Source organism: Lactuca sativa, chromosome 2, assembly GCF_002870075.4.
Source record: "Lactuca sativa cultivar Salinas chromosome 2, Lsat_Salinas_v11, whole genome shotgun sequence".
Classification (NCBI taxonomy): Eukaryota; Viridiplantae; Streptophyta; class Magnoliopsida; order Asterales; family Asteraceae; genus Lactuca; species Lactuca sativa.
Genome location: NC_056624.2, coordinates 104012556 through 104034663, shown reverse-complemented (window position 1 = coordinate 104034663; position 22108 = coordinate 104012556). Strand labels below are relative to the sequence as shown.

The 22108-nt window shown below is 31.6% G+C and overlaps 2 protein-coding genes across 4 annotated transcripts; both read right to left on the bottom strand.

Moving 5' to 3' along the window:
- Window positions 1–10656: 10656 nt before the first annotated feature.
- On the bottom strand, window positions 10657–14248 carry LOC111886302 (uncharacterized). 3 transcript variants are annotated; one of them, XM_023882539.2, is made up of 10 exons: window positions 13742–14243; window positions 13550–13647; window positions 13405–13487; window positions 13234–13313; window positions 13041–13138; window positions 12676–12747; window positions 12511–12588; window positions 12194–12411; window positions 11935–12117; window positions 10657–10885 (listed from the first exon to the last, which is right to left on the bottom strand). In XM_023882539.2, exons 1-8 carry the CDS (start codon window positions 13862–13864, stop codon window positions 12348–12350), a joined length of 696 nt encoding a protein of 231 aa, XP_023738307.1. In that variant the 5' UTR covers window positions 13865–14243; the 3' UTR covers window positions 10657–10885; window positions 11935–12117; window positions 12194–12347. The 3 variants fall into 3 exon arrangements, 2 of the variants coding, with proteins under 2 accessions (XP_023738307.1, XP_023738308.1); XM_023882540.2 differs by having other exon boundaries at window positions 12292–12411; XR_002848385.3 differs by lacking the exons at window positions 10657–10885; window positions 11935–12117; window positions 12194–12411 and having other exon boundaries at window positions 12563–12588; window positions 12963–13313; window positions 13405–13659; window positions 13742–14248.
- Window positions 14249–18196: 3948 nt separating this feature from the next.
- LOC111886328 (long-chain-alcohol oxidase FAO1) lies at window positions 18197–21511 on the bottom strand. The gene is made up of 3 exons (XM_023882563.3): window positions 21173–21511; window positions 20801–21073; window positions 18197–20153 (listed from the first exon to the last, which is right to left on the bottom strand). The coding sequence occupies exons 1-3, from the start codon at window positions 21401–21403 to the stop codon at window positions 18432–18434; spliced, it is 2226 nt and encodes a 741-aa protein (XP_023738331.1). The 5' UTR covers window positions 21404–21511; the 3' UTR covers window positions 18197–18431.
- Window positions 21512–22108: the final 597 nt, after the last annotated feature.

Genomic DNA, 22108 nt, shown 5'->3' with positions numbered 1-22108 from the left:
CTTTGGTAGTAGAAAGGCATTTTTCTCAAATATCAAAACCGGTTTTGGAGCCTTCTATTTATGCGGAGGTAAGTTGAAACTCTATAGATAATCACCAAATATAATAATCATTATCTATGGTATTCAAATCACTTTGTAATATTCCATATTCTTTTATTTACTATTAATTATTTAACAAAAGAAGTCCCTTAAATAAATATCTTTTCAGTTCTGCTTAATTTTGTTCTTACGTGTAACCTAAAAGGACACTACCATTTATAGTAATATTATCGGGCTTTTTATCGCCATGGGCACTATTGTCCATCAATAAGGATATATAATAACTATAACATACTATCAATCAGAATCATCACTAGAACAATATACATGTACAACATCATCATTGATGTCAAAGTTTATGTTATTTATTTCTTCATCTGAAGAGTACGTATCACCACCTGCATTGTTATCGTTTATGAAATTGTCATCATTTATAGAAGGAGCAACATTCCTCCTAGCAACCACACTTGATTCCCCAAATTCACCTAAAATCGTCTTCATAAACAAGGTGCCTAAGTCGATAACCAAGGTAAAATCAGTTAATCAAGTATCATTCGCGACATCTATCTCATTAACAACACTAATACATGGATGATCCCAAAGTTTTCGATGATGAATCTCTTCAATAACACTCCAGTTATTGTTTTGAGTAGGATCTTATAGATAAAACAATTGCTTAGCTTGTGTGGCTAAGATGTATTGTTGATTATCATATGATGTTTTACCGATATACCATTCACGACTGGTATCGATAACAACCATGTCATTTATACTCTTTAAATGTTGTGACGTAATGACACATTAATCCATTTACCATGAAAGACTACAATTGAGTTACCTTATAAATAATGCAACTCTATGATCTCCTCTAATTGACCATAGAATGTACAGTCTTCTCCAAATGTAACAACACCACTATTTTGAGTAGTGTGTTAGAGATCACAGCTACTCGCGACAAATCGAACACCATTTACTATGCACACAGTGTAAGAATATGCATTCAACGGAGCATATGTCAACTCTTTTAATTGGTCATTACAGTCTGAATGCATATCTTTTTGGAGATGGTAAATTTGTAAGGAAATATAGGATTGTATGTTTAAGTAATGAATTACTTTTACATTAGTCTTACTTTATAAGTATATAACATATCTTCCTTTCCTTTGGAACCATGAAGGAAATTCCATTTTGAAATCACTTTCAAGTGATTCTCATTTAAATTCACTAGATGTGGGGCAAAACAATTAAATGAGTTAAAATGTATTATAGGACTATCGAAACTGTAGTTAATAGATCAGAAACTTACTATTTGTAACATCTTATCTCATCATTATCATAGTTGTTTAGTACAAAACAATGTAATATTTTTTTGGCCTCTTTACAAAGTTCGGCAATTTTCTTATCTGACGTTGTTCGACATTGTGATGAGAACATAGAAAATTGCCTTTTTGGAACACCAGGATCATCGTTTCTATCAACAAGTTTGAATTTGGTTTGCATACCCTCAAGATACATAGAGCAAAATGTCAAATCTCCATCTACAACATAACCCTCTACTATTGAACCTTATGGCCTGGCTTTATTTCTGACATAATTTTCAAGTTTTTCTCAGTATATTAGCCATTTTTCGACATAACGATTCTGATTTAAATTCACTGATGATCGTGACACTTCAACCCAACCAAATTTGATTCAGTATCATTAACCTTCTTAAATTTGATCCAAAACCATCAGGTAGTCTCACTCCTTTAATGATTAATAGAAACATTATCGATTAATTGGTTTTAATCAGTAAGAAGCATGTGAGGGTATTTCTTCCTTCTTGTTTTCTTCCTTCTTGTTTGTTGTTTTTGTTGTTGTTGTTGTCATTCTTCTTCTTCTTGACTATCTCTTTTGGCCATTGATCTAGTCCAATGTCCATATTTTTCAAGTCAATCCTTGCTTTTCTCTGTGTTTGCTTTTATCGTTCATCAGTGTAGTATTCAACATAGTCTAATTCACATTTTTCAAAACATGCATAACATCTAAATTGTGTTTTAAGTCGAGGAGAGGCCAATACTTAAGTTCAAAGAAGATACTTTGTTTCATCCAAGTCAACTCTCTCTTTTTTATTTCATCTTCGTTCTTTCTTTGTTCACCCTCGTGATTAGGATGTTTCCCTGGAATACAATTAAAGAGACAAGCTACTTGCTTTAAAATAGTGCATTACTGAATCGTCTAGGATGCGGTGTTGTCTCAAGTTGACCACCAAACAGTAGACTCTCCCTCTAGCTACAGTTCATATTCAAGAATCGTATGTGACCAACACAAGACATCTTGTTGGTCACATAAATGGAAGATGTGGCTTCGTTACAAGTAGGGCATGCTAAATAACCTGGACCACTCCATCCAGACAAACTGACACATGTGGGAATTCATTGATAATTCATAACAACATCGCATGCATATTGAATAGCGTGTTAATTGATGTATCTCTCGTTTGGACTCCTTCGGCCTACAACTGGCCAAATACTATAAATTATATTAAAGTTTCCGAACAGATTCAATCCATCAACAACTAAACCTAGACGAGCATTTCTAGGTTCTTTACCTAACTTTGGATATCTCTTATAAAATTATTGACATGACTTCCAATTAACCGGATGATGCATCATACCATCCATTGACTGTCCAATATTATGCCAACTAGGTATCTTTAGCTGTAAATTTGGAACTATACGTTCATTGAAGCCTTTGAGTCAAAGGAAAGTACTGCGACACTTTTTTTGGTACTCTCTTCCCCTTTGCGGTTGTGTCCATCCATCTACTCTCATTACAAATCGGGCAATTCTGCATGGAATCATTATCCTTCCCAAACAAAGCACAATTATATTTTCAAGCATAGATTGATTGATATCCTAATCCTATCTTTCTTAACTACTGCATAGCTTCATAGTGTAAGGTTAGAATCTTGATTTTCGAGAAAACAACTCTTAGTAACTCTACAAGCTGGAAAAACAAACTATCTATCCATTTATTGATCACTTTAATATGCAACAACTTTTCTATAAAGTTTAAGGAAGATATCTCACAATCAAGGTATAACTCGGTATTGAGCTCCTCAAACAAAGCATCAAATTTTGGGTCTATGCCTCATCCCTCCTCATCAGTATTTTCTTTATTTGTAATTTTTTCACCATAGCATCATCAATTACATCAAACATCTCATTAGTTGTTGGGGTGTTTATTCTTGGAGTCAAATTGTAGCCTAAATCCGAATCAGGATGTTTTTCACCATGATGATGTCATATAGTATACGATTGTAGAAACCCACAATTGTATATGTGGGCATAAATCGTACTCAACAACTATCAATACATATCTACACACTATATGCACGGGCAACACACATTTCCTTCAGAGTCGACATGTTTCCCAGCAATCTCTATAAAGTTTTTCAGAGCTTCCAAGAATTTTGGAGACGTTTCGTTCTCACCAATCCAACTCTTATCGATTGTCATTATTGTTTCATTATTAAATTTAACATTGTATACATAGTTATTGAAACTTAGATTGTATATTGGCTATAGGTGCACAAGTTAGAGTTTAAAGTTCACTCTACAAGGAGTAAAAATCAGATGGAATTGATACAATATTCACCATATATAAATAAATATATACCTGAGAAGTAAAAATCGGACGGAATGTATAAAGTATTCACAAGGATAGACTTTTAAACCCATTTTTAATACCTTATCTCATATGTCAATGTCTATTGCATGATTGCTTGTTTGATAAAAATTCGGCAACATTTCCCCTTAGCTCCCAAATATATAATTAAATATATACCTTATCTCATATGTCACTTCTTTTTCTTATCTATAGTAATTATAGCATGTTATTTTTGGTTTTTTTCAATTATAACAATATACATCAAATAGTATTTTTTTTCTATTATAGCATCATACTTTTAATAGCAACGTACTTTTATTAGTTTGTTTTCCATTATAAATATAAAGAAGAAAAAAATAGAATGTTTTAATAAACAAACTAATAAAATTATGTTGCTATTAATAACCTTTGTAGTTATGTTAATAGAAATGTACTTGTATTACTTTTTTTTTATTAAATCATATTATTTTCACATCTTTTTCATATTTAAAGTATGTATATCGTCTTATTTTTGTTAATTTTCAACTATAGCATTGTTGTTTGAATATTATTTTGTTTATTTTTTCTATTATAGCATCGTACTGTTAATAGCTAAGACAATTACATATTTTATACATCCAAACTAAAAAACCTAAACAACTAAGATAATCATACATATAGATTTTGTACATCCAACTAACAAACATATTATATGTACTTAAACTAGTAAACCTAAAAAATAACAAAATTATACATATTATACATTCTAAACATCTTAATACCAAAATCATACATATTATACACTTTATAAAACCAATTCTAAAACCAGGAAAAAAAAATCATGCATATAATACATATAAATACAAACAGTTTAAGCACTTTATCACTTAATCACTAAAAACATATATCAATTTAAAAATTTATCGCTTAATGACTAACATAAGTATACAATTAACACAAACAAATGATAACTACTTACTTCCATATTTATCTTCGTATACATATGATAACTACACTAACATACATACACAATTGAAAACATTATAACTTAACTAGGCGAATGTCCGCGCGTTACGTGGGATATTAAAAAAGTATTTTATATTAAAAATAACTAAATCATTGTTATTAACAATTAAATAATAATTTCATAAAAAATATAAAAAATAATTTTTAGTATTGGCATTATGTTGAACTATATTATAAGAGAAAAAGTTGGAACTTGAAGTTGTTTTGCATATACAAAGTTATATGATTAAAATAGAAAAAATTAATTTTTAAAAATAAATAAATCGTTATTGTTATCTATTAAATAATAATTTCATATTTAATTAAAACGTTTATATTAAATATTATCATTATGTAGAAAATATGATAATAGAGACATCTTTTTATCTATCTTAAATTTTATCATTATGTACAACATATGATGATAGAGATAACTTTTTATCTTAAATAGTAAAAAAATGTTTTGTATCATAAATATTACCATAATTATGTAGAACATATGATAATAGTGACGTTTTTTATAAGTTTAAAACTTTAAATTGTATTGCATACAGGGTTGTAAAACTTGGCTAACACAACCAAATACTCGACATGTTACTTAAAATCGGCCTCTAATGGAAACGAGTTTGCCTAACTCAGCCAGAAGACACTCGGATCCTTATTAAACTCGATCCAAATCTAAAAGATACGGTCAAAAATCATTTTCGAAATTCTGAAATTTAATTGGTCACTTGTCGACAAAAACAATCTCACCAAAGAATACACTCAACGTCCTACAAAGTTAGATGCAAGGAAGATCTCATGGCTTAGTCCCTTTAAAATATTTCACAACATTTCCTATTTATAGAGGAGAATACATTCTCTTGTTTACTCTCACGATAAATGTGGGATGAAAACATTTTAATTGAGCTCATTTCTTTATTTGCCAAGAATTTCATTTTGTTAAATAAAATATTAAATACTAAAAATAAAACGTTATCCAAAAAATTATTGTTCAATAGTTCCATTTTTCAGTAATCTCGTAAGTTGCTATAAAAAATTAAGTTTTTATTGAATAACTTTTTGTTAAATCCTAAAATCATAAAATCAATTAGGTACTTAATATAGAAAGTTTGTTTATATATATTTTAATAATTCAAAATGTCATTATAAAATGAATTCATTTATAAAATATAATCGAGTATATATTTCGTGCTTTTGAATCAAAGTGATTTTTCAAACAATTATAATTTTATGTTTAGGTAGATTTTTTTATATTTATAAAACATTATGTAACTTATAATATTATTATAAAGAATTTGAATAATCATGGGAGTTTCAAATGTATGTGGTGAAAGGAAAATGTTTCATTTATTGGTCGAAATTGATCAAACTCGAACCGATTCAACTTAATATACCAAACTAAATAACGTTTTTTCTATTAAAACCCGGTTTGTATATATTTTGTGTTTTTGAATCAAATTTATTTTTCAAACAATTATAATTTTATGTTTAGGTAACTTATTTATAATATTATTAGAAACAATTTGAAAAATCATGGGAGTTTCAAATGTATGTGCTGAAAGAAAACTGCTTCCTTTATCGGTCCAAATTGATCAAACTTAGACCGATTCAACTCAATATACCAAACTACATAACAGTTTTTCAACTGAAACTCTGTTTAAACCTAAAAAAAAATCTTGTTTAAAACCATTTTCAGGATTCTAAAACTTAAATGGACAGTTGCATAAAGACAATCTCACCAAAGAATACCCTCAACATCCTAGAAATGTAAGCATAAGGAAGTTCTCATAGTTTGGTCCCTTTAAAACATTTCACAACCTTTCCTATTTATAGAAGATGAAACGTTCTCTTGTTTACTCTCACCATCGATGTGGGATGAAGACATTATAATAAAACACGCTTTCTTGTTAATAAAACATTATTCAACTTAGTTAATAAAACATCATTTCTCTTGTTTACCCTTTCTTTATTGTTCAATAGTTCCATTTTTCTATAACTCGTAAGTTGCTATCCAAAAAAGTAAGTTTTTATTGAATAACTTTTTGTTCAATTCTAAAATCATAAATTCAGCTAGGTACTTAATATAGAAAGTTTGTTTATATGTATTTTCAAGATTCAAAAGTTCGTTATAAAAACAATTCATTTATAAAATATAATTTGTGTATATATTTCGTGCTTTTGATCAAATTGAATTTTCAAACAATTATAATTTTATGTTTATGTAGATGTTTTTTTTATATTTATATAACACTATGTAACTTTTTAAAAATATCATAGGAATCAATTTGAAAAATCATGGGAGTTTCAAATGTATGTAGTGAAAGGAAAATGCTTCTTTTATGATCCAAATAAATTACACTCGGACCGATTCAACTAAATATACCAAACTGCATATTTTTTTTTTCTAGTGAAACCTGGTTTGTATATATTTCGTGCTTTTGAATCAAAGTGATTTTTCAAACAGTTCTAATTTTAGGATTAGGTAGATGTTTTTTTATATTTATATAAAATTATGTAACTTATTTATAATATTATTAGAAAAAATTTGGAAAATCATGCGAGTTTCAAATGTTTGATGTGAAAGGAAAATGATTCATTTATCGGTCCAAATAGATCCAGCTCCGGTTCAACTCAATATACTCAACTACATAATTTTTTTTCTAACTAAAACACGGTTTAAACCTGAAAAAATTCGGCTCAAAACCATTTTTGGAATTCTAAAAGTTAACTGGATACTTGCCAATATAGACAATCTCACCAAATAATACCTTCAAAATACTACAAAGGTGGGCATGAGGAAGTTCTTACGGTTTGGTCCCTTTGAAACATTTCACAACCTTTCCTATTTATAGAAGAGGAAACATTCTCTTGTTTACTCTTACCATCGATGAGGGATGAAAACATTGTAATAAAACACCCTTTCTTGTTTATAGAACATTATTTAACTTATTTATAATATTATTATAAACAATTTGAATAATCATGGGAGTTTCAAATGTATGTGGTGAAAGGGAAATGCTTCATTTATTGGTCCGAATTGATCAAACTCGGACCGATTCAACTTAATATACCAAACTAAATAACGTTTTTTCTATTGAAACCTGGTTTGTATATATTTTGTGTTTTTGAATCAAATTTATTTGTCAAAGAATTATAATTTTATGTTTAGGTAACTTATTTATAATATTATTAGAAACAATTTGAAAAATCATGGAAGTTTCAAATGTATGTGTTGAAAGGAAAATGTTTCCTTTATCGGTCCAAATTGATCAAACTTAGACTGATTCAACTCAATATACAAAACTACATAACGGTTTTTTTAACTAAAACTCTGTTTGAACCTAAAAAAATCTTGTTCAAAACCATTTTCGGGATTCTAAAACTTAAATGGACAGTTTCCAATAAAGACAATTTCACCAAAGAATACCCTCAACATCCTAAAAAGGTAGGCATAAGGAAGTTCTCATGATTTGGTCCCTTTAAACATTTCACAACCTTTCCTATTTATAGAAGAGGAAACGTTCTCTTGTTTACTCTCACCATCAATGTGGGATGAAGACATTGTAATAAAACATGTTTTCTTGTTAATAAAACATTATTCAACTTAGTTAATAAAACATCATTTCTCTTGTTTACCCTTTCTTTATTGTTCAATAGTTTCATTTTTCTATAATCTCATAAGTTGCTCTCCAAAAAAGTAAGTTTTTATTGAATGACTTTTTGTTCAATTCTAAAATCATAAATTCAGCTAGGCACTTAATATAGAAAGTTTGTTTATATGTATTTTCAAGATTCAAAAGTTCGTTATAAAAAGAATTCATTAATAAAATATAATTTGTGTATATATTTCGTGCTTTTGATCAAATTGAATTTTCAAACAATTATAATTTTATGTTTATGTAGATGTTTTTTTTATATTTATATAACACTATGTAACTTTTTAAAAATATCATAGGAATCAATTTGAAAAATCATGGGAGTTTCAAATGTATGTAGTGAAAGGAAAATGCTTCTTTTATGGTCCAAATAAATTACACTCGGACCGATTCAACTAAATATACCAAACTGCATATTTTTTTTTCTAGTGAAACCCGGTTTGTATATATTTCGTGCTTTTGAATCAAAGTGATTTTTCAAACAGTTTTAATTTTAGGATTAGGTAGATGTTTTTTTATATTTATATAAAATTATGTAACTTATTTATAATATTATTAGAAAAAATTTGGAAAATCATGCGAGTTTCAAATATTTGATGTGAAAGGAAAATGATTCATTTATCGGTCCAAATAGATCCAGCTCCGGTTCAACTCAATATACCAAACTACATAATTTTTTTTCTAACTAAAACACGGTTTAAACTTGAAAAAATTCGGCTTAAAACCATTTTTGGAATTCTAAAAGTTAACTGGATACTTGCCAATATAGACAATCTCACCAAATAATACCTTCAAAATACTGCAAAGGTGGGCATGAGGAAGTTCTTACGGTTTGGTCCCTTTGAAACATTTCACAACCTTTCCTATTTATAGAAGAGGAAACATTCTCTTGTTTACTCTTACCATCGATGAGGGATGAATACATTGTAATAAAACACCATTTCTTGTTTATAGAACATTATTTAACTTATTTATAATATTATTATAAAGAAATTGAAAAGTCATGGGAGTTTCAAATGAATGTGGTGAAAGGAAGTTAAAAAAGGGGGTTTCAAATACATGAGATTCAAGAAAAAATGCTAGCTTTATAAGTATGATGATGATGATGATATGATTGATGTATGATTAATCACTTAATGACTTAATATTCTTCAAATTATCAAAAAAAAAAAGAAAAAAAAAAGTTGAAAATTATTTACCTGCAATGACGGAAATGAAGATCATGGTCATCGATAAAGGTTGTGGTCTCTTGGTGGCTATTGTCACCGGAAAACATATCACTCGGCATTTCAGGAAAAAAATGCCTAAATAGTGAAACTTTCTTACATGTAACACGGATGGAAGGGAAGAAGAGCTCACTAGTGGTGGTTGTTGTCACCGGAAAACAAAAAAAGCAACATCTCAGAAAAAAACGCCCAAACAGTGGAACTTTCGTACTTGCAACGACGGAAAAACGACGAAAATAGGGGAAGAGGTGGTCACTGATGGAGTTTGTGGTTGCTGGTGGTGGAAAATGTGAATCGTGGTCATCGGAATTAGTCAAATCAGAAAAGAAAAAAAAAAAAAAAAAAAAAAAAGGAAATATCGAAAATTGAATAGGAAACGAGGAGGTGTTACCCGATATCATCGGTGATATGAATGACTGAAAGAGCGAAATCATCGGACAGAATCAAGAGAGAAAATGAAAAGTTGCGCTGCTACAATGGAGGTCGTGTATGACTTGGATGGTAAAACCCTATCCTGATGACTTGTCGTAAATATAAGGTTTAAATAAACGATGTGCAGAAAAGCTGAGAAGTAAGTAGGCAAATTGAAAGCTAACAAGAAGGCCTTCTTCTCAAATCCCTTCTCTTCCTCAACAGGGCATTCGTGCAGAACCCCTTCTTTCTCTGTCTTGCCATTCTTCATGTGTAGCTCCTTCTTGTGGTGATCGATCCCCAAAGCATTGAAAAAAGGAATTGACTTCTCCCAGATTCCTATCGTTCAAGGAATATCTTGTGTGCCAACCAAACCTGGAAGGTAGTGCCAGATCCCTAAGGATGCCAGACTCTCATTCGAACCCGATTTAGTTAGCTTTCTTAGCTCAATCCCTTATAGTGTTCGTTTGTTTTTCTGGAGAAATTAAAATAATAATAATAATAATAATAATAATAATAATAATAATAATAACTAGAGTGGTCTCCCGTGCGTTGCACGCGACAGAAGGTGTTCGTTTTGTCAAATGAAATATGTTGCTTGCATTGATATCCATAGTAAAATACATTGCTATAATGTATAAACCGCCATCTATCGATGAGCAGAAATGCAATGTAAGTCATGATAGTAAAAGAAGCACAATGCTATATTTGAATAGATTTTCAAAAACAATGAAAACACAGTTTTGTATTCGAGTAGTTTTAAATGAAAGTACAATATAATCTACAACAAATGTAGAAAGAACATTCTATTGATGCGAAAAAAAATCATCTTTTGACCAATTTACCAATCAACTTGCATAAGCTCCTTTTACCCCAGTAGAAACGCCATATGTTCTTCCTTTGTCCAGGGAACTCCTGGAATTCCATAAACAACCATCTTATACTGGTATCACTAATAATAACAATACGAATAATGTAACTGGAACAAACTCTCAAATTAACAATTTTGATTGAATTCATGGCTTGTTCTGTTATGTTGATCCAACATATAACACCTTCCAAAAAACATCAGGGTCTTAATACCTAATTTTTTTTTTATAAAAAACAATACTACAATGGTTGAATCTATGTAAGAAATAATAAGTAATTTCTATTACAGTCCATTAACATCAACCTAAGAACCTTCATACACGCATCAAATAATTAAAAGAAACTGAAAAAAGAATTGAAGACAATAAATTATGGAATCAATTACTAAATAACTTTTTATGAGATCATACGAACATTTGAAAACCAATGATGAACAAAAATGATATTAACAACCTGTAACTTACGCATTCTCACCATCAATGAAAAGAAATTGATTTGCCAAAGATGCAGGAGCCAGCTTATGTGGAAAAAGGGCCGGATTGAAAATGGAAATAACCAAGGGGTAATCTTGTAATTATTTTTGGATTTTTTTATTTGCTTTTGATTACATTTGTTTTTTTTATTTAAGTTCTCATTTCAGCAAGTGTGTCATTTGTTAAACTTGCTATTATTCTTTTATCTAGTAATAAGAAATAAAAAAAAAAAAAACAAAAAAATACATACATCAGTCTTCACAGTTTAGCTTCTTTTCACCATTTAGTATGAAAAATGTCATTGAATATGATTCTCACGAAGATGAAAACTGAATCGAATTATAGGTATTTACAAAACAATATGTATGCACTTGTTTTTGTTGGTCAATGTAACAAAAAAAAAAGAAAAAACAAAATAAGAAAATTAGGATTAGAAATCGAGCTTTCAAAAGTTGAAAATTATTAACAAATTAAACAAAACCAATCTTTTTTAAATGACAACCTTTATCTTTTATCCTTTTTTTTTTTGGCAAATTACTCAATACGGGTGTCTTTAAAAAACATCACAAAATCAAGAATCGAGATTAATGAATGTGAAAAAATAAGATTTTTTATGCTTACTTCCACTGCTTGAAGCTCCATTCCCATCGTCCCTTCATTCCACAGAATTAATGATTTTGTCTGTAGGTTGACTCTAAAGCACCGGGTCCAGGCTTCCCATCCACCTCATCATTGTTATTTGAATTTGTAGCCAAAATGTTCTTGTAAAAAGATGTAACTGGAGGCCAACCCACCACTTGTGCCCTGTAAAAAAAGTTATCAATAGGGGTATTTTAGTGATTTCATTCAAATGGAGTTTCTGTATTTGGATTGCACTTACTTAGCAGCAGGAGGATAAGAACTGTTAACTTTGTTAAGATAACTTCCATTCCTGATTCTACAATCAAAACATCAACTCAAGAATTTTCACCCCCTTACCATGTCGTTGTCGCTTTTGAATTACAGACAATTTTATTCACTTCTTCCCGATCCTTCTATTGTCTGACAAAAGGGGAGAGAAAATGTTGTAATCCACAAAGACCTTTATTATCAGTAAAACTGCACAATATATTAATATTACCCACAATTAGTAAATAAATAATTATGTATCTTTCTTTTTTATTTAAGTTATTTATGATTAAAAAAATAAAAATCTACTTGAAACTTGATCTGCGTAAAAGCCTCCCTCCCACTGCAGCTGGGACTCTTCGTGATAGGGAGTTCCCATTCAGATTCCTAATTAAACCAAATTTGTTAAAACAATAATTCATATGTTTTATATAATTATATATTTGTATTTATTGTTAGAGAAAAGAATCTTACAATATTCGAACTGATGTTAAACCTCCAAGGCTTTCAGGAATGGATCCATTACAGAAATTGTATGAAAGATCCCTGTTTTATATACAATAAAAATACAATAAAATATCTTTTATTTAACCATTTCATAACTAATATATATATATATATATATATATATATATATATATATATATATATATATATATATATATATATATATACACACATATATATAACATCTTTTCACACAACAAATCAAATACTCATTTTTCATTCAAATGTGAATAAATTATACCGACAATACTCACAATAAATTATACAGCAAAATATCTATTATTTAACCACGTTAGCAAACATTCCCTGCAATTAACCATAAGAAACATCACCTGTCATTGAAATGAACAAATGTCAACCACAATGACAGTGTTAAGGTTATAAACTCAAAATTTGTACGTAACCAGTGAATCCTAACCCTCCTTTGGCCCTGATTCACACACATACATCAAGGATGAAACAAAAGATAAGTAACATACAATGGATGATTTACATGTGTACAGTTTGCTAAATGAAGAATCTTACAGGTGTTTCACCCTTTACTACTGGTGGAGCATATTCAGGATCAGTGGGTTCAGCAAAGTGGCTAACAAATTGGGCCATGCCTTTTCAAATGAAAATAGAAGCAAATCAATTAGATTTTTCAACCTACAATGTATGAATTAGAATTTAAATAGTATAACATGTATGACATACCTGTGTATCGTGGACATTTTCTCTTCTCAGGAGGTGGTCTATACTCCAGAGGAGGTCGTGGCTCAAAAAGCTTTAACAGATTACTTCAGACACCCCCAAAATAAGTCAGCAAAGTTGAAAAAATTAGATATGAGAAATTACAAACCTGGAAACTTCAGTAGCATTAGCTGCATGAACAACTGTAGAGGCAGGTCGAGATGCAGATAGAACTGCAGCTTCTTCATTGTTTGACTTTTTAAACTCCTATATAAACCACTAATATTTAAATGGAAGAGTGGCCTTAGTGAAGCAAAGTAGGAAGAGAAGCGATTTAGGATTTAATGGATATTGTGGTTACCGGTTGTTCTGAAGATGGCTCGATTGGTGGCAGACATCCTCGTTCCTGACTTTTAGGTTTTTTTGGTAGCAATGTTTTTGTTGAGAGAAGCTTCCGATGTTGCATCGTCGACGGTGGCGACATGGTGGAGGAGTTGCAGACAAAAATCGATCTCAAAAAGATGAAAATCGTGGCTGTAGAACTTCACATACCTTCAAAATTGAAGCCAAAAATCTGAAAATTATGAAGTCGTCGTCGGTTGCTGAATGATTGGAAATGATTGAATCTTTTTCAATTAATGGTAAAACTTGATGGAGGTGTCTCGATCGTAACAGGTAAGCCAGAAAGTGGAGAAGAAGCTCCTTGGCATCGTGTACTACAATTGTGATCGAAGAAAGCGAAAGTCGAATGAGAAACATGAGAAGAGGGGATAGGAATGGAGAAGCATCTGAGGCGGTTGATCGGTGTACAAATTAACCCCAGATAAGAACACGTGAAGAGGCACTAATCATAATCTGATTGGGTCGAGAAGCGGTGAACCTAAGCAGAAACAACACGTCTCCATCAAGATTATAAAAAATAGCAAAATATACCCCTAAAAGAAAGAGGCCAATAACAAATGAAACTACAGGGACCAAAAGAGACAAATTACCTCCATTTTAGTGTTAAAATTTTTCACAATCTTAATATATATATATATATATATATATATATATATATATATATATATATATATATATATATATATATATATATATATATAAAACTTGTACCTATAACAAGTCGTCGGGATTGATATTTCACACGGGTTGTCATGTGGGAAGTCGATGACAAGTCGTGGTAATAGCTGTCCAAAATCTAGATTGTTTTTATTTTCTACACCATAGAATAAAAATATATGGAAATTACATTTGTGGTAATTAATATCGACGATTTGTTGTTGGCATAGGTTTTTTGAAGACCACAAAAAAATTCATCGTTACCAGCAAATCAGTGGCGACGACATATCATTGGCATAATTATTCAGGTCAAACAAATTTGGTCAAAGTTTGTAGAAGCTACTGCGACGACATGTCGTCCGCATACCCTACTTGTAGCGACGACAATATTCGTGAATAGTCACCATAGGTAGTTATTAGGTGTAAATTTAATAAAAAAAATCCTTATAGGAATGTACTTCTGATCAACCTAAAGGTCATGTGGTCACGTGATCACGAGTTCATAGGTTTTTCTAACGACACTTTTATATATATATATATATATATATATATATATATATATATATATATATATATATATATATATATATATATATAAAAGGTAATGAAACTATCTGATACCATGGTGGGTCACTTGACCCACCTTTTTTGTATTTTATTTATAATAAGTTATATAACATTAAAGTTCGTGACCTATCTAAAAAAATTTAAATGAACAAATTAATATTTTTGACAAAAAGATGTATAAATTAGATTTTTAAAGCACAGATGCTATGTTTCAATATCTCAATGTTTTTAATATATAATCTAATATTATTCATAGTCCAATACAAGTTAAACAAAATAATAATAATAATAATAAGAGACCTGAATAATAATTCATCAAGGCCGTTTCACAGTACATGACGTTTCAACCCTTCACAGTTGTCGATCTAATTTTGTCTATTGGTTGTTGCAACCGCCGATAAGTTATTTTACTTTGTTAACTTTGTGAGCACTAAAAATATGTGGAAGTTATATTTTCAATTTTATGAGCATTAAAGTCACCGTATTGATATGATAGTAATTTAGTTCAATGTAGACCATAGGTTAAATTGCATTCGATCATTGCTATTTTTTTAATTATTGTTTGTTAATACTTATTTCATGATCATCAAAGCTATTGAATGTTTGTTAATATTTAAGAGTGAAAATTTTCACTTTTTTGATTGTTTCGTGATTCCACGATAAGTTTTTTTATTGTTTCAAACTCTCAGTATTATAAAGTATTAATAATGATAGAGTAAATTACTAAAATCGTCCCTATGGTTTGGTCAAAATTGCACGTTTGGTCCCTAACTTTTCTTTTGCACTCGGATCGTCCCTATGGTTTTATTTTGTTGAGTTTTTCGTCCCTTGCATACATAAAGTTAGGGACCAAATGTGCAATTTTGACCAAACAAGAGGGACTAAAAATGAAATAAAGTCAAACCATACGGATGATCCGAGTGCAAAATAAAAGTTAGGGACCAAACATGCAATTTTAATCAAACTATAGGGACGATTTCAATAATTTTGCTATAAATGTGAAAATATATCAAAATATAAGACATCGTTGAGTACAATTGTAGGAATTGTTTTGCTACATTTTGACCTGATCCAAACCCACAATTAGTATTTTGATTTTTTTAGTTTCTATCAGTTTTATTAAAATATTGAACTATGTGGTTTTACGTTCTAGTCTCATTAATGATTAGGAACCTCCATGTTAACCAACTTGTTCTCCTTTATATTTGTTATATCAAAAGTACAAACGCCATCTATAAATTAGAAGATGAATCAAATCTCATAACTCATCCTAAAAGATCGTTAGGAAAAAGAAAAGAAACTGATCTTCAAATCTTGTTCATCATATGAACCTAGAATTTAAGGATAGGATTTTGTTTAAATATTGTAACAAGAATCTTACGTTGTTCTGTATTGACTTGTCGATCGTTGGAAACAAGTTCACGATAGCGACAAAACCTTCATTAACGTTGACTAGTAACCATTTTTTAGCTAAATGATTAAATTTAGCTAGGATCGTAGTTTTTTAATGACTAAACTGCACAAATGGTCCCTGTGGTTAGCTCAAAATTGCTACTTTGGTCCAAAAAGGTTTGGACTAGCACCAGAGGTCCAAACTTTTCATTTTCTTGCAAGTTTGGTCCAAAAATTTTGAAACTTTTTATAATGACGAATTTGCCCCTTATTATTTTATTTTTTTATTTTTCTTTTATTACATTTATTAAAAACAATTAAAAATAATACAAAAATAAAATTCCTCTCTCTCTCTCTCTCTCTCTCTCTCTCTTTCCGTACAGTTTCAAAAAACATCCCTTTGCCTCTAACAAATAGTCGCCTCCTCCCACAATTTGCTTCCTCCTTTGGCCACCATTTATTCAAGAAACCTTTGCATTCAGCCATCATTTGCACATACTGCTTCTAGAAGAAATCGCCTATTGGATCTACGGAGATGGTCAGATCTTGCAAAATCGACTATCCCTCTCCTCCGATATTGGTCCCCTTCACAAACAGAGATCGGGCCACCAACTTCATCGGCGTCTCCATTATGATGATATGAACCCCGATGGATGTCCTAGTCGGAGATAGCCAAGCCGCCGCCGCCTAAACGAACTCTAGAAAATCCTAGCTCTGGTGACGAACAAACCCTAGATTCGGTGAACTCCGATGGTCATAGATTCCCGGGGGGAATTTAATCGAGTGCTCCCATTTGCGGTTTTCTGGTGGTGTCGTGGTGGAGAACAAGGCTAGGCGATTTCCTCCATTGATTTAATTAGGTATGGATATGTCTTTGATTTCATCATGAACGAGTGCTTGTTTGATTTCTGATTTTTGACGTGAATTGGAACCACCAACACATTCTAGCTATAATTTACACATATGCACCTTAATTAAAGGAAATACGAGGATCCTTGAGAGATATGATCGATCTTAGATAGGAAAAGGTTTAACTGCGATTCACGAGATGGAAGGAGGGAAAGCAAACACGCAAATGATATAAGAGAAGAAAGGGGTTAACAAAGTTTGTGGTTCTAAATTTTTAAACTTCAGATCGATTGTTGGTTATTTTTTTTTTTTTTAATTTTAGAGAGTATGAGTTTGATTTATATGTATCGATCCACAATAATGTGTTTTTTTTTTAAATTTCAGTGTGTATCTGTATATGAATAGTGTTTGTGGTTTGAGTTAGAGGAAAAAGATAGAATGAAGAAGACGATGAGAGAGAGAGATCTTTTTAATTTATTTTTTTATTTTTTTTCAATCATAAAAATATTTAAATTAATAAAAAAACAAGGGCCAAATCGTCATTATAAAAAAGTTCAAAGCAAAATGGACTAAAATCGCAACAAAATGAAAAGTTTGGACTTCTGGTGCTAGTCCAAACTTTTTTGGACTAAAGTGTCAATTTTGTGTTAACCACATGGACCATTTGTGCAGTTTTGTCTTTTTTAATTAAATTTAAACCTTTCAACCGAGATTTATATTTCAAAAAAAATTTTCTTTTAAAATACTAAAACTGCTTTATAAAATTAAGAGTAAATTTCAGATCCTTGTGGTTTGCTCAAATTCACACATTTGGTCCTACTATTTAACTTCTGACATGGCTGGTCCTTGTAGTTTTCATTTGCTGCATCACTAGTCCATGACGTTAGCGCTTGTTCACTTCCACCATTAATGAATGGCATGTGGAGCTCACATTAGGGAAAACTGGACATGTCATCAAGATAGGTTTATACTTTATATCAAGACCTTGGGTAATTTTCTAGCATGTTTTTATGATCATGAACCAATTACTTCATATACACCAAACTGTATAATGGTCATTTCACCCTAGGTAATACTAAACATTGTATGAATACATTAGCTAAAATGCTAATGACCATTATACAATGTGGTAAATAACCATTTTTTTTCATCACTTCTTCCATTAATCAACTTCATACATCCATTTATCTAAAGATATCTGCAATTCTTTCCGCAAGACAATAAGCAGTTGATTGGATTGTGATCATGGGATTCACACCAACAGCACTCGGTAGAATACTCGCATCACAAACATAAAGTCCCTCCGCTTCCCAGCTCTCTCCATTCTCATCCACTGCACCTTCCTTCGCACTTTTCCCCATTCTGCAACTCCCCATTTGATGAGCCGAACAATAAATATTCCAATCTTTCACCATTGACATCGGACCAGGTACAGCATCTACTGTCTCCAAGAACTCCTCGATCTCCTCTTCACTTGTCCCTTTGCATTTCAATCTCTGTCCATCGCTTCTTTGGGTACCCACTTCAACAGCCCCAGCTGCAATCAACACCCTTAACGCTTGTCTCAACCCTTTCTTGATGTTTTCATTGTCGAATTTGCTAAATTTATAACTTATTCTTCCTGCTGACGTCACTTCACCGGATCCACGGTCTTTCACCAATGAAAACACATGAGCAGTTCGAGAGTATTTCAGCATCCTTTCCTTTAAGTCTTGCCCTGAAACCCATGGAGTTAAACCAGCGAAACATCCAGGCCCTAAAGCTGGGACTTCCAAGATGTATGTCTCTTCGGACCCTGGTTTATGAACAGATGTCAGTATCCCCCCTTCGTAGCTTTTTCCAGTAAGATCGGTTTCACCTTCGGGAAAGTATCCCCATGCCATTGCAACAGGATGGAGATGAAGATTCTTGCCAATATTAGGGTTTTTCAGACCACTTGATATCATTAGAGGCGGCGTTAAAAGAGACCCACATGCAGAAATTGTCACCTTTGCCTCGATGTGTAATCTTTTCAAGATTTTATCGTTTAAAACTTGAGCAATTACTCCTAAACATTTCTTTCTTCTTTTCTTCCCGTTTTGGTTTCTTGTTAGCATAAATTTCTTGGCTTTACATCCGGTTATGATCACAGCTCCATGATCGACTGCGTCAACCAACCAAGTCGAGTCGGTTCCCTTTTTGTCTCCTGATCTACAGCCATAACAACAAGTCCCACAGTGATGATTCTCTGATGCGTTTTGTGGGACAGAATCGACTTTTAGGCCAAGATTCTGACACCCTTTACGAAGAACTTGATTCTGGAACCCTTCTTTTGTGCATTTTTCAGTAACACCGATTCTTTCACACACTTTGTTCATTGCAGAAGTGTACTCATGGCTCTCGTATAACTTAATGTTGTGTTCTTCAGCCCATTCTTTTCGCAAGGATTGTGGTGTCTTAATGCAAGCTGACCAATTCACGGCTGAACCACCTCCAACTGTTGATCCAGCTTGGATCATTACTTTCCCATCGAGTGTAGGAAGTATTCCTCCTGATTCATAGAGTTGATCCAAAGAAGGTCCTTCCAGTTTTGAATAATCTTTTTGAGTAAAGTAGTTTCCTTTTTCAAGAATCACAACTTTCTTCCCGGATTTTGCAAGTATGGCAGCTGCAACGCCACCACCACAACCAGAGCCAATAATTACAACATCGCATTTTATTTTGCAAATGTTCTCTTTAAGTTCTTCGGTCACATCCAGGCCTTTTTGAAGGAGAGAATGCACGAGGGTTTGATCGGTTTCTTTCATGATCTCCACCATTCCTTTCTGCAAAGGGCGCTTGTTTTGCTCCTTTTTTGGGTGTTCTTCGTTAATGTCTACGTGGTAGCCGATGGCTTCCCATGCAGGATTATCTGCTTTCTTACCAACCTGTTAAGAAATTTCAGGAATATATCATGTTAGATGAAAAATCATATGTTAATTCCTTTTCGAAGTGAAGAAACTATTTGAAAATGTTAAATCTTTACTAAATTTTTGTTACATATCAATAATTAGACTTGAACGGTGTGTTTTAAGTATAGATATTATTTATGTACCCAGTTTATTCTTACCTGTAGCTGGTGTAGGCCAACTCTTGTTTGAAGAATAACCATTTTTTATAAATCTTGATCAAATGATGTTTTATATTTTCGTTTACATGTTGACAAGGCCTCTACGAATGCTTAGGGTATTGATGAAGATGACAACGAAAGTGGTCCTTGGAGTATCGTATGGAATTTTAACAATTCTCTTGCCGTGTATTGAAATAAAATCATAATTGTTCAAGGTACTAGTTGTGTACGTATTTTATAGCAAAAAACTTAATCTAATTAAAAACAACTTAGACAGTCTTTTCATACTCCAAATTATTGATTTTGACCCATCAAATATGTGGGTCATACTTATCTCATATTGTTTTGCATTAAAAGTGTGTACTATGTATCTTTTGCAAGATTACGATAAGAATTATCTACTTTTAAAATCTGGGATTAACAAGAAAACAATTAACAAAACAGAAAAAAGGAAGAAGAGATCACCTGAGTGAAGAACACCAAAAGGCAGAGTGTCTTGATGAACACAAATCCGAGTCTGATAGGCGTTAGAAACCTATGCTCAAACCATTTCTGAACAATCTTCTCCCTCTTGTCTAGCGGAATTTCTGAGAAGTTGTGTACGTATGGCCATTTATGAGAAAGACAAAGAGTTCCAGAAAGTAAAAGGGTACCCAGTCTTGTGGAAAGAAGTGTTAACACCAATTTCACCACCATCATTGCTTCAAGAAACGCCTTCGTCTTCAAAAGATGAACTACCTGTTTCCAATTCCATCACTTTGATCAATTTCAATTTGATTAAAAAAAAACAAAGGGAATCGAATTTGATGATATGTTGAAGAGTTAGGTTGATGTTACCTTATTAGGTATCGGGTATAGAGAACCAGAAGCAGTCGCGAATGAACGGATGCTTTCTTCCACTTTGTTGCCATGATCATCAAGAGAATTCAACGGGAGTGGTTGCACGATGACGTCACATATGCTGCTCAGAGTCGCCATTTCTGATGAAGAAAAGCTTCCGTTTTTGTAGTATTCATCTCTCTCACCTTGTAACAGAGGGTGACACTTTCTCTCACTGTCATCATACATCTCTCTTTCTCTATGTTATGTTGATTTCAGATGGAATTGAGGGTCTATAAGACTATAACTGTATATCGTGTGGTATGATGGGTATCGCATATGTTAATTTATATACAAATTCGAGGCGTTGAAATATGGAAAGTGTCTCTATTTCAAAACTAAAAGCCAATTGTTTAACCGGTAGTACGTAAAACTATTTTTATTAATACCCAAAAGTAGCCGCTGTCTTTGGTATAAAATAAATATTGTCCAAATTTAAAATTTTCTCCATGTATTATTTGAAAAGTTTTGATTCGGTACATATGTATGATATTTTGCAGGGTGACCCTAAAACAATGTCTTCTTGCACTTTTGGTTCCTAAAACTTCTAATTTAACCAAGGTTATCAAGATCGGGATCCTATATAGGATCGTTTTTGGGTTTGTAAGATCGGGATTGTAAGATCCCACAAAATAAAATAGAATTTTAATTTATAATTTTTAATCATGAAAAATATTTCAAACAATCAATTTTTTGTTCAAAAGTTATAAAAACTTCAAAATATTAGTCATAAGTCACAATACAAATGATAAATGATAAATTGGTAAAAGGTAAAAGACATAAAATGGTAAAAAAATTTCATTTGCAAAATAAATAAATAAAAATAAAAAAATCAAAGGAAGGTAGGATCGGATCGGATCTCGATCCTACGATCCTATCTACGATCTTACGATC